The sequence below is a fragment of the Ranitomeya imitator genome, chromosome 8 (assembly GCF_032444005.1).
Source record: "Ranitomeya imitator isolate aRanImi1 chromosome 8, aRanImi1.pri, whole genome shotgun sequence".
Classification (NCBI taxonomy): Eukaryota; Metazoa; Chordata; class Amphibia; order Anura; family Dendrobatidae; genus Ranitomeya; species Ranitomeya imitator.
In genome coordinates this window covers 13,688,830-13,701,536 of record NC_091289.1, presented here as the reverse complement: position 1 = coordinate 13,701,536, position 12,707 = coordinate 13,688,830, and the positions used below count along the sequence as shown (strand labels likewise).

The 12,707-nt window shown below is 45.6% G+C and overlaps 1 protein-coding gene across 1 annotated transcript in view; it reads left to right on the top strand.

Annotated features, from left to right (window-relative positions):
- Positions 1–12,201, top strand: part of P4HTM (prolyl 4-hydroxylase, transmembrane) — a 28,403-nt gene extending 16,202 nt beyond the window's left edge. The window contains exons 3-9 of the mRNA XM_069736327.1: positions 353–543; positions 3,043–3,139; positions 5,361–5,523; positions 6,795–6,980; positions 7,156–7,246; positions 7,725–7,848; positions 8,841–12,201. Of these exons, the coding sequence (XP_069592428.1) occupies positions 353–543; positions 3,043–3,139; positions 5,361–5,523; positions 6,795–6,980; positions 7,156–7,246; positions 7,725–7,848; positions 8,841–9,058 (1,070 nt within the window). The 3' untranslated portion in view covers positions 9,059–12,201. The remainder of the gene's footprint in view (positions 1–352; positions 544–3,042; positions 3,140–5,360; positions 5,524–6,794; positions 6,981–7,155; positions 7,247–7,724; positions 7,849–8,840) is intronic.
- Positions 12,202–12,707: the final 506 nt, after the last annotated feature.

The following is a 12,707-nucleotide window of genomic DNA, read 5'->3' as shown; positions in this document are numbered from 1 at the left end:
AGTGGAGACTCGGCACTGGACCCGTGGAGGGTGAGTAAAGCACGGTTGTTGTATTATTATTTTTTTTAAACGTACTGCAGCTGGAGAACAAGGTTTGCAGAAAATGGAAGGCCCCTTTAAATTTTGCACTTACCGGTAAGGGGGACTGATTTTCACCTCAAATTATACGGTGGACACAGTACCCCTGATCTTGTGATCTGCGGGACCCCCCCCAGAGATGACTTATCACTTATTTTCTGTTAACCCATTAAATTCTGTGCCTTGTTAATCAGACCCCATACCTCTGTTTCTTACGACAGTCACCAAATTTCTTGTGTATTAACACCCCCCTCCCCCAATCCGGTTCTTGCAGAAATCCCCAACTTTTTATCAGAACAGGAGTGTAAGCTCCTCATCCACCTGGCCCAGCTGAAAGGACTCCAGGCCAGCCAGATCCTCCCCGTGGACGGCTACAAGGAGGCCATGGAAAATCTGGAGATAAGCAAGGCCGACATCTTCAATCTGCTGGATCACAATCAGGACGGGCAGCTGCAGATAAAAGAGGTGAGGAGAGGGTTAAAACAACTGCAGGGGCATTAGGGCATAAAGGGGGCTCCGGTATCGATCCGGGCAACTTTGTAATATACGTTGTTTTTGGTTGTTTACATCTCTGCTTGCTGCCAGTGAATGAGAAATCGGAGCTAAACAGTCTGGAATCTGGACTGATACTATTTACCTAAAGTGATACATTGTAACAATTATGTCTGGTCTCCTATGTGACTCTATTCTATTCTCAGGATAATTGAGGGTCTCAGTTGTGGGACCCCAACTGATCCTCAAGTTACCGCCTACCCTTTAAATAAACTTTAACTGTTGGGAATAACCCTTTAAGGGGTTATTACCCGTTCTCCTAGATGGATATTGCCGGATCACACTTGTAAAACTAAGCACTTTTGAAATTTTCATATTTCCAGCCGTTCTTGAGATATTAACACTTTTTTTTTTTTACAGCTCGTTGCCTAGGAGACCGACCACCACTGCTGTCTGTAGCTTGTAAGCGCTGCTCTGAAATCTGGCCGGGAATTAGGAGTGAACAGTGGGCTCCAGCGATCCTGGACGGCTTCAAAACAGCAGGAGAAAAGAACTTGTAAGCACGGCGCATGTTCTGAAGTCTAACAGCGGTGGTCGGTCTCCAAGGCAACAAGCTGCACACAACAAAAGTGTTAAAAATCTCAAGAACGGCTGAAAATTTTAAGAAACAGCAAATTGGAAAATTGCTTGTATTTACAAGTAAAATCCGAAAATATATATATTTAGGAAGACGGGAATATTCCTTTTAAGGCTTTATTTATAGGTAAGGAAAATCCTTTTAAGCTGGGTACTGGCTATTGCTGGCTGCAGTATGAGTTAACTGAGAACCAGTGAGTGAGCTCATTCTGTTTTCCTTCTTCTGAGCACCTCTCAGCTGATTTGTTGACCTCCTCTCATTAAAGGGGTCCTCTATGTGGCCATAAATACAACCCAGATAAAAGGGTTTGTGACCTTCGCTATTGTCCGTGGATGTCATGAGATAGGGACATAGAATCTTCCTGGTTTGTGAAGTATTTAATATGAAGGGGGCTACTATGCGCTGGCCTCGGGGGGGTCTTGGAGACCTCGTTCTGTACAGAAGTTCTTATTATTATTCTTAGGAAGACACTCGAACGCTCATAAAAACCATTATGTACGGCCATGTTTATATTCCGCTCTTCTCTTACCCATTGTGAAAGAACAGACCCTCCATTATCCGTGGTACGCACCACATAAACATGTCCGCCTCGCCAACATTTCATTTTTATTGCCAGGGGAACGAGTGTTTGGATCCGACCTAATATAAAGCAAGTAAATGTATAGCGAAAGCACGGATCCAGCGATGTATCCACCCCGGAGCAGACGTGTCCGGCAGGGATCATTCCAGATATTTCCAAATACAGTGACGTATTATCCAGGAATTCAGATCCTATGTAAATTATAAGATCAATAGACAGATGAGCTGCATGGAGATAAGTATGTGCCCCCCCCCCCCCACATCCGCCTGCAGGAGATCCTCACCTCCCATCCTACATCCATAGACATTAACATGGAGTCGCTCTTCTGGGAGGGAGTTCTGCCAGATTTGGAGACATCGATCGGATTTTTTATCACTTCATTCAGAAGATCATTTGTGAGGTCAGACCCTGATGTTGGGGGAGGTCAGGCTCACAATCTCTATTATGGGATGGGGCTGAGGTCCGGGCTCTCGTGTTCTCCACTCCATGCCTGTATGTTCACTGGGCACAGTCATGGGGAACATAAAAGTGCCTTCCCCAAACTGTTCCCACAAAGCTGAAGCTACAATTGTCCACAATGTCTTGCGTTGAAGCATTAAGATTTCTCTTCACTGGAATGAAGGGCCCAAGGCCGACCCCTGAGAACAGCCCATAGCATTATCCTCCTCCACCGTCTGTACAGGGGTCATGTTCTCCTGGAAACACCAATCCCAGACTCCTCCATCAGACGCAGATAGAGAAGTGCGATCCAGCACTGTACAGAACACGTCTCCTCCAGAGTCCAGTGGTGGCAGCTTTACACCACTCCATCCAACGCTTGGCATTGTGCTTGGTGATGTACGGCTGCATGCAGCTGCTCGGCCATGAATCTTCCAGCTGTGGTTGTGCTGATACCAGAGCAGATCTGGACTGCAGTTATGGGGTCAGCAGTACTCGGTGACCCCTCTCTGCAGCGTTATGGGGGTCTCCACTTTGGACTTGGATAGCTACGAGATATATGATCGGTCAGACAAGGGTTAATTCCTGCTCCTCATCAGTATAATTGTCCAGTAATAATAACCCACTGACTCTTGTGTCTCCACCTCTCATTAGTCCCCGGGGTCGCTCTGTTGACACCGGGATGTATCCGGCTCCGCGCCACCCGGCATAGAGATACCGAGGATTTCTAGATGTGGATGGAGCATTTCCTCTCTCCGGGCCGCAGTAATTGGACCTGTACATTTTAGCATTAATATTATTTTAATCTCTTCTGCAGGTATTAACCCATTCCCGGCTGGGTAACGGCAGATGGATGACGCCTGAGAATATCCGGGAAATGTACACAGCTGTTAAAGCCGACCCTGATGGAAACGGTGAGCCGGCACGACATGTTACAAACATGCCGCTCAGTGTCAATCTGCTGCGTGCACAGCTCGCTGTGTTTATATCACCGCACCATCCCGGCTTCGTCTTAATGGATGTGGTCTCCCGAGTGCTTGGAATAGGATTAGGATAGAATTTCCGCCATGTAGTGGCTACTAAACTGTAAAATACCGGTTCACTTACTTAATATTGTGTCTCCAGCACTGGGTTAACCCTTTATTTCACTTCTATTCTCAACGGCTTAAAGGGAATGTGTCGTTGGAAAATGAGCTGTTTCAATCAGGGTTTTGTGTCACATGTTTTTTTTAATATTTATATATGATTTTTTTTCTATATAAATTGCAAGATTTTTTTTAAACACATTGTCATATGGAAAAAAAATTTTTTTGTCAAAAATAGTAATAAAAAAGTACATTTATCTCAAAAAACTTAGTAAAGCATTTGGTCACTTTCTGGTGATGCTTTCCCTTTAAAATGAGGGAATGGCTATTAAAATAATAAAGTATAACATTTTCTGGAGAATATGTGGTCATATGTCAATCCCCCCGAATACCCTATAAACCAGGATGTGCGGTCACTAAAAGTAAAGATGTCGTCTGATTTAGTATTTTGCAAACTTTGTAGAACGTTTTACATCTACATTTATTAATTGTGAGAGGGGAAAACCAGACCAGTCTCCATAACCTTAATAACATCCCTACGGACCCCAGAACAAGCACGTAAACTCCATCAGCACCCCTGGACAAGACCCCTAAAATTAGTAAAACCTTAGGCCACACTACTAAACTCATTCAGACTTCAGACCAGACGCCAAAAGTAATTTCAGACCCACTGGAAAGTTATTTCGGACCCCTAAAATCAATTCCTAGTCCAGATCAAACCCCCTAAAATTATAGCGGAGGCTGGAGCACACCTATATAACTGGCCAGACCCCCAAGAAAACGCCCCTAAAATATTTTAGTCCACAGACCAGACATCGAAAAATGTATCAGACCCCAAAAATCAATTAAATCCCAGACCCTTACAATCAATTCAAACCCTAGACCAAGCCTCTACATGATCGTCAGGTTGAGGACCCCTCGGTGCTGACCGCCGTGCTTCCATGCTGGCGTCAGTGCCATAATTATAGTGCCCACCACAGAGCCCCCCAAAGAATGACAGCCATAGCACAGGAGTAGATGGGTGTAGCCAGTCTCGGTTGCCCTTGGTCAGAGGGATGACCTGGCTGTAGGGGTCTGTGCCCCCTAAAATGTCTGCAGAGCATTGCACTACAGGAAGGGAGCGCAGTCTGCAGAGCATTGCACTATAGGAAGGGAGCGCCGTCTGCAGAGCATTGCACTATAGGAAGGGAGCGCCGTCTGCAGAGCATTGCACTACAGGAAGGGAGCGCAGTCTGCAGAGCATTGCACTATAGGAAGGGAGCGCCGTCTGCAGAGCATTGCACTATAGCAAGGGAGCGCCGTCTGCAGAGCATTGCACTATAGCAAGGGAGCGCCGTCTGCAGAGCATTGCACTATAGGAAGGGAGCGCCGTCTGCAGAGCATAGCACTATAGCAAGGGAGCGCCGTCTGCAGAGCATAGCACTATAGCAAGGGAGCGCCGTCTGCAGAGCATTGCACTATAGCAAGGGAGCGCCGTCTGCAGAGCATTGCACTATAGCAAGGGAGCGCCGTCTGCAGAGCATTGCACTATAGCAAGGGAGCGCCGTCTGCAGAGCATTGCACTATAGCAAGGGAGCGCCGTCTGCAGAGCATTGCACTATAGCAAGGGAGCGCCGTCTGCAGAGCATTGCACTATAGCAAGGGAGCGCCGTCTGCAGAGCATTGCACTATAGGAAGGGAGCGCCGTCTGCAGAGCATTGCACTATAGGAAGGGAGCGCAGTCTGCAGAGCATTGCATTATAGGAAGGGAGCGCCATCTGCAGAGCATTGCACTACAGGAAGGGAGCGCCGTCTGCAGAGCATTGCACTACAGGAAGGGAGCGCCATCTGCAGAGCATTGCACTACAGGAAGGGAGCGCCATCTGCAGAGCATTGCACTACAGGAAGGGAGCGCCGTCTGCAGAGCATTGCACTACAGGAAGGGAGCGCCGTCTGCAGAGCATCCCTCATCCCCCCCAAAAACAGCAGCTCCAGACATCAGTAATGCTTGTACTGACACTAATGTAGGACTGCCAGCCCCGATATTACACAAGGCTCCTTGTCTTTATAGGGGTCCTCAGTCTGGAGGAATTCAAGAAGCTGAACCTCAGGGACTTCCACAAATACCTGGGCAACCAAGAAATCACCATGAATGACCTGGTGAGGAACAGTCAGCACACCTGGCTGTACCAGGGAGAGGGCGCCCACCAGGTGCTGAGGTCCATACGCCAGCGGTAGGTATATCATGCAGGACTGGAGACCCCCCATCCTCCGCTCTCCCTGTACATATAGGAAGTAATAGGCTGAATGCACGAACGCTGCAGCAAAATCCGCATCCCGCACATGAATCGCTTTTCCCGCGCCGTTCACATGCGGGAGATCATTTTTGTGCAGATATTTTTGCCGCCACCATAGGAAAAAGCGGATTCTGCAGGGATCAGGGAATATCACAATCGTTGTGGGCCAGACTGCAGGAGCAGGAGGATGATCCGGCTGCAGTAACAATGGAGCGTCACTTCTTCCTTTACTTTTCTGCAATTAATGGCCGTCCATGAAGGGTCACCTCTCCGCTCAGCTGCTGATCGCCTCTTTTCTGTGACTCCGTCCGCACTGTGCGGCCAGAAGGGGGATTGTGAAGTCTGTTCCCTGCATAATCCGCTCAGGGCATCTGTGTACTGAGCCTAATGAGGTGTTAATTGGGGGACGGCGGAGGAAACGAGAATCCGGCCTTACCTATAATGATCAGCAAACAGCCTGGGAATCCGCAAACACGGCCCCCTGATTACGGTCATCCGCGTTGCCCTAATTAATACGATGCGCCGGCTAGTTGGATTTATTCGGGCCGGGTTCACACTCTGCATTGAAATGACTTTGGCTAAAAACACGGAAAGCGCAAATGGTCTTCAACCAAAAGACGCCGCAAAGCAAAACGCTGTGCGAGCAGATAATTCCTCACTTACTATAGCGAACATCTGCCCTAAAACTCCGGGAAAGCCGCTGATAAGGGCCGCACACAAACATGCAGTACAGTTATCCATAGGCAATAACTGGGGGTCCGATCACTGAGACCGGGGGGCTCTGGAGGTGCCTCAGCCTTCTCCGACAGTCCTGTAGAGTGAATGCATCACTTGGACTCCGCTCTGTTTAGACAAAGCCCTGATCTTGGGATCGATGGGGGTCAGTCCCACCGATTATTCCGCTATCTCCCTAACCAAGGGTAGAGCGACTTGGTGCACAGTGCTGATTTACACAGTCTGGGGGGGGGGTTTAAAGTGCTTTTTTTTTTTTTTTTGCAGAGCATATTTTCGGCACATTTCCTCCCCCGCAGCGAGACAATGAGATTTTCAGTTGAATTGCGGTGAGCTGCAGTACCAGACATGACCTACCCACAATAGTGGCGCTGTTTCTAGGACAAGAATAAAAAAACAAAAAAAATACTAAACTCTTCACATGACAGTATTATGGCCTCATGCAAGTGACCTTTTGATTTAATCCCTTTTTTTAGAGTCATCAAATTAACTCATCTGCCCCCCGACGTGGTGGAGAACAGCGAGCCCCTGCAGGTAGTGAGGTACAACACCGGCGGCCATTATCATGCCCACATGGACAGCGGGCCGGTGTTTCCCGAGACGGCATGTGCCCACACCAAGCTGACGACCAATGAAAGTTCGCCTTTTGAAACCTCCTGTCGGTAAGAGCCCCCTGAACCCCCATCACTGCCCCTGACAGCCGCCCTGTTACCCCCCACCCCCGCAGGACATGGCCCCAGCCTTCTGCATGTTACAGATAGAAATGCTGCCCCCTGGTGGATATATAGACATACGACGTGTTGGTGTCCGGACTCACGCTCCGTGCTTTCTTCCCAGGTACGTCACCGTTCTCTTCTACCTGAACAACGTCACCGGCGGCGGAGAGACCACGTTCCCGATCGCAGATAACAGGACCTACGAGGAGCTGGTGAGGGTCCGCAAAATTCTCTACAGGCACAATAAGTAATAATGTCCTCCACCAGCATTGCACTCCCGTCATTCTCGGAGGTCGGATCCCCACCGAAGCGATGGCGTGTCCTAGCCGTGCGCCATCACTCTGTAAAGTCAGAATACCCCTTAAAGCTGAGAAATTTTCTCAAAATCACAAGTTATCACTGATCCAAAGGGACCTCCAGCAACCCTGATATTGGGGTCCTGAGTGCAGCATGGGGGGCATATGCCCAGCCTCCACCCATAGACAATGATCGGAGCTGAGGCCGAGCTTGTGTCCACCCATCCCCATTCAGGATGGGGCTCTACAGAATCTCCGGAGTGCTGGGGGTCCCAAGGATAGGGGATAGCTTTCGATTTTGGGAAATGGCTTTTAATTCTCCGATTCCATGCACTATTCATATCGGGGGTCCTACCGTTTCCATTTATTGCCTTTTTTTTCTCTCTTTTCTTAGTCTTTGATCCAAAACGACGTCGATCTGAGAGACACGCGGAAACATTGCGACAAGGGGAACCTGAGAATAAAGCCGCGGCAGGGAACAGCTGTCTTCTGGTACAACTACTTGTCCAACGGCAAAGGTACGCAGGTTACGTTACCAGCCGCACCGGACCCCGGGATCTGGGGGCTGGATGCATCGCCTCTTGTCGAAAGCCATCTTTTTTCCATCAACCTATTTTTTTTTAAATAAAGGACTAGGTTGAAAAAATTGCTTTTTTTTTTTTTTTTTTTGCGCACAATTATTCCTTATGCACAAGTGATCAGCCTTTCGGTGCCGGACCCTTCATATATCCCCCTATAGAACGTAGTAATAAGAGATTCCTAGCAACCACCACTAGAGGGAGCCCGGGAGCTGACTGCATACAGCGAGCTCCATCCTCCGGTCATGTATTTGTGTCTATACCAGTCAGTTGGGCTCATACATAAAAAAAACAGGTTTTCTGGGATTTTCCAAAGAAAATATTTGGAAGTAATTTTTTTTTTTTTCCTGGAATTTTTCATTTTTTATCGTATCTTTAGTATAATCAGAACACTATTTTTGTTATTAATGCAGAGATATAAATACCTTGTATAGTCATAGACTTGCATTTTACAATTGTGTCTGCCTGCAGTGACCACTAGAGGGGGCATGTGAATGACCTGTATACAGTCAGCTCTGAGGCTCCCCCTAGTGGTGGCTGTAGGCAGACAGAATTTTATCATTAAATGCTATGTCTTATGCATGAGATGTTGAGCTCTGTTATTGTATATAAGATATGATAAATGTCTGTCTTTAGTCTTAAAAGGGAATGTCCAGGACTAAGTTATTAATGACTTATTCCTACCCGACACTTTCAGTTCTCAGCCCAGATTTGGAGCCTCGGCTGATGGACGTTCAGGGAGCTGGGATATCCCATCCGAGCTGCTGTAGCTGAGAACGGCCACTACCCAGTGTATGGAGCTCTAGCACCAGATACTGGCTGATCGGTGGGGGTACCAGGCGCCGGACCCTCAGCGATCTGATATTGATAAGCTCATCTATGGCTTAGTCTTGGACAACCCCTTTAAGTGTTATTTTTTTTTCCACTATTAGGCTGGGTCGGGGATGTGGACGAGTTTGCTCTCCATGGCGGCTGCCTCGTGACAGAGGGAACCAAATGGATTGCAAACAACTGGATCAACGTGGATCCCAACAAGGCGCGACAGCTGTGGTTCCAACAGGAGATGGCGCGATACGCCAAGGACGAGCAAGAAAGCCAGAAGGAGTGGACGGTGGACAAGTCGTACAAGGACATCCATGTGGACTTATAGGAGGAGAAGAGCATGGCTAGTAGCCGACGCCGGGACGGAGCGCCGCCATCGCTTCCCCGTCCTCTACACGCCCCGTCCATCTTGCTCCACTGCCTGGTTTTAGAGCTGGGGGCTTTCGGTCTGGGGGGCCGCCATCTGGGCCCAAGTATGGAGGCAATGAGGAGAGTCTGCATGGCGAGTATACAGGGAGGTCGGCACAGACTGACTCGTCACACAGGGCAGACGGATATGTCGCGCTGAGCTGGAGTCTTTGACTTCTCGTTATAGGCAGCCAGGTTACATTTTTTTTTGTAAAATTTCCAATTTCGCATGTCTAACACCACCGAACACATTACCATTCATATCACCTGCATCAAATCTGGTCGGCCACAGGTTAAAAAAGAAAAAAAAAAATAGCTGCCATGTTTCCTGCTGATCCCTATGACAACACTTCCAGTCCTTCTTTCCTTAAAGGGGACTTCTGCGAATCTGGATGGTGTTACTAGACACCGTGGATCTTCGGTATTTATTATGAATTTATAAAATACCTTAATAGAACACGTTAAAGGGGCTTGTGTCCTCTTTGGCACCTCGTTATTTTAGACTCATTATTCTAGCAGATTGGACACTCCAAATCTCCTGCTTAGTGACATGATGTAATTCTGCCTACCTGCAGCCACCACTAGAGGGAGCTCACGCTTTATTACTGGAAGCACGGAGCTCCCTCTAGTGGTGACTGCAGGGAAACCGAATTCTATCATTTAACTGTCTATGCAGGGGATTTGGTTCTATGTATCAGATACATGGTACAAAGATATATCAAATATATGACGGATCTATTACGACAGGATTTTTTTCCTGTACCCATGAGCTGAGGAATGAACCATCTCATCAGTGCATGCGTAACAAATTCTTTATCATCAGACCGGGGTCACTTTTTTTTTGGTTTTATTGCATTTACACCCAAAGAATAACAGATTTATTTATTTATTGATCATAATCAGGGTTCTTGCATTAATTGATGTTGAATGTGGATGAGCAGTTAAAGTAGTCAGCGTGGCTCCACTTTATTGGAAAAGCGCTGAAACAAAATGAATCCTCTCTTATATTTATTTTTCTATTTATTATTGCGCATTTTTTAAAGATCTGTAGCTTTAAAATGTTTCCATAATGGATCGAAGGTGAGAAAATAACATATCCCGAGCACAAAGACCCCATGGGCATCATCGCCTCTGGATACAATGCAAAGAAGTATCAGACGTAATCGTGCAAGCTGCTGTGATCAGTGTTATAAATTATGTCTAGCTTTAATGGTCAGATCATGTTTTGGTTTTTTCTGTGCTGATTAATTTATTATCTATTTAGGGATCGAAGCTTCATTTTTCCGATACAGAGCTCCAAATCCCCAGCATAGTAGAAATAAAGTCGTAGGAGTTTTCTGTTGTCAATTAAATGTTTGCTACTTTCAGCCACCACTAGGGGGAGCTCACTGCAGACAGTTTGTGTAACTTTCTATGCATTAATCTTGAGCTCCATCTAGTGGTGACTGCAGGTCGTGAAAATAAAATTTTTGTTTTTGCAAATTCTGTTTTCATCTCTCCTAATTCTAAATTATTATTATTATAAATCACTTTATTATTGGTCGACATACAGTAGCTGTACAAGGATTTTTTTTTTCCAGGACAAGTTATAATTTTGAGTGACACCATTTAGTTTACCATAAGATGTACTGAAAAATTTGAACAAAAAAAAAAAAAGTTTTAAGTGGATTGAAAACGTGAAAAAATTCAATTCCTGCCTCTGTTTTCATGGTTTAGTTTTTACGACATTCATTGTACAGTAAAAAATTGACCTGTAAACGTGAATCTGCGGGTCAGTACGATTACGGAGATACTAAACAGTTTTTGTGGGATTTTTTTAGATTTTAAATTAAAAAAGAAAAATAATCAGAACCCACTTTTTGGGTTTTGTAGTCTGCAACTGATTTTTTTTTTGTTTTTCTACTTCTGGACCTTCATGAGAACTTTTTTTTTTTTCTTCCATGGCTGTAGTTTTTTGTCTATAAATGAATTTAAATGGCTATTATTTGCATTTTTGTAGATGATGCGGTGAGTGATAATCAGCAATTCTGCTTATTTTGGTATTTTAATTCTTCCCATGCTTTGTAAACATTTTTTCACGTGGGCAATCCCTTTAAATGATATCATTTTGTGTACCTGCAGTCACCAGCAGGGGGAGCCCCGGAGCTCACTGCATACACTTTATACATTGAACGCAACACCGTAAACTGAGCTCTTCAGCTCCCCCTAGTGGTGACTGCATGTAGTCACAATTTAAAGTGGTTTTCCTGGGACTTTTACATGGATGATCTATCATCAGGATAGGTCGTTAAAATCTTAATGGTGGGGTCTGACCTTTGGTACCCCATTTTATCAGCTGTCGAGTAAGAACAGCAGTGCAGCGCTCTGCACATTGTGTTGTGTCCATGAACAGTACAGCAGCTTTCTCCTATTCCACTTTCATGGCAGCGAGCCTGCAGTACCATTCATGGCCACCAGTGTGCATAGCGCTGCAGCACTTTTTCTGCACTTGATTGGAGGCCGGTGGAAAGCTGCTGGGGGTCCGGACCCCAGTGATGGGGGTACATCGATGATTAGTATATGCAGGGGATTTGGAGCTAGGCTGCTATTACCTGCTCTACTGCTGAGCCCGGGGCCGCCGCCATCACATTTTCTTCTCTGTTTACCTCTAAATTCTGAATTCTGCACCTTTTATTGATAATGGAGATCTCACATGTCTGACAACGGGAGATGAACTGTTGTCTGTTTCCAAGAGCAACCAGGAAATATTGTAAAGGCAGCTCTGGATGTGAATGGAGCAAAAGCGAAGTGTGAACCCGACCTTATATCTTTCATCCTCGCTGCTTCTGCACATGAAGAAATGTTACCGCAAATGTTTCACGTCTGTTCTACCTGTTACAGGTTTATGTCCGTGTCACCTTGTGATGCCCGAAACGCGTGGGAAGATCGCACTTCACTGTTTACATCACCAGAACCGGACACATGTTATTTATTAGCACGTTTCACTTTATCTCCAGGTTTCCTCCAATCATCATGTTTGTTCCTCTGATTAAATTATTGAAAAATAAAAATCTATTTATATGGTCCAAGTCCTGCGCCAATCATTATACACCACGGCACGCTGCACATAATACTCCACCTGCTCCTGTTATACTATCCACATACATAGGGGCAGTATTATAGTAGTTATATTCTTGTACATAGGAGCAGTATTACAGTAGTTATATTCCTGTACATAGGAGCAGTATTATAGTAGTTATATTCTTGTACATAGGAGCAGTATTATAGTAGTTATATTCCTGTACATAGGAGCAGTATTATAGTAGTTATATTCCTGTACATAGGAGCAGTATTATAGTAGTTATATTCTTGTATATAGGGAGCAGTATTATAGTAGTTATATTCTTGTATATAGGAGCAGTATTATAGTAGTTATATTCCTGTACATAGGAGCAGTATTATAGTAGTTATATTCTTGTATATAGGGAGCAGTATTATAGTAGTTATATTCTTGTATATAGGAGCAGTATTATAGTAGTTATATTCCTGTACATAGGGGCAGTATTATAGTAGTTATATTCTTGTACATA